The following is a 710-nucleotide window of genomic DNA, read 5'->3' on the forward strand; positions in this document are numbered from 1 at the left end:
CAAGCCACGCTCTATCACAGGCAAACTTATTAACTTTTCTGATAAAGAGAAAATTTTGAGCGCACAACGAGAGAGGAAAGACAGAACCCCCAAACTGCCATTTTTCATAACCCCACAACAACCCATTCAAATAACTGAAAACCGCAAAAAGTTGATCGAGGTGAGTAACAAGTACAAAGAAGATAACGTCCGCACACGTATCCTGGGAAATAAACTTGTTTTCCAAAACGGAACAGTCTATCGAGACAAAGTCATGAAACCAAGAGCAGAAGACATCCTCCTGATAGACGATGACGAGAAACAGAAGACCGAGTCCCTAGAAGTCGTGAGTAGTGATCCGGTTACTGAAGCAGGTAACAAATTCACCGCAACAGCTGCCGCAGTCAATACTTACGCGAACATCCGAGCCTTCTACAAGAAAGTAGTGAGCGTCCCAGACTGCGCCAGAGCGGATCACAACATTCTTGTGTACCGATTTCGAGATAAATCTGGCCTGATCCACGAGGACTACCAGGATGATGGCGAATACGGCGCTGGTCGCAAAATACTCGGTGCCTTGCGCGACAACAACATAGAGAACGCGGCCGTCGTTGTCACTAGACTCTTTGCAAAACACGTTGGATTGCGGCGCTTCTCCATTATGGAAAATGTAGCGATTGATGCACTGCGCAAACTGAGTGATTAATTGGTATACTTTACTTGGGTGAGAT

General features: G+C 45.9%; 1 protein-coding gene across 1 annotated transcript; it reads left to right on the plus strand.

Annotated features, from left to right (window-relative positions):
- Window positions 1–710, plus strand: LOC128190342 (protein IMPACT homolog). The gene has a single exon (XM_052862363.1). It carries the CDS (start codon window positions 254–256, stop codon window positions 683–685), a length of 432 nt encoding a protein of 143 aa, XP_052718323.1. The 5' UTR covers window positions 1–253; the 3' UTR covers window positions 686–710.

The sequence above is a fragment of the Crassostrea angulata genome, chromosome 6 (genome assembly GCF_025612915.1).
Source record: "Crassostrea angulata isolate pt1a10 chromosome 6, ASM2561291v2, whole genome shotgun sequence".
Classification (NCBI taxonomy): Eukaryota; Metazoa; Mollusca; class Bivalvia; order Ostreida; family Ostreidae; genus Magallana; species Magallana angulata.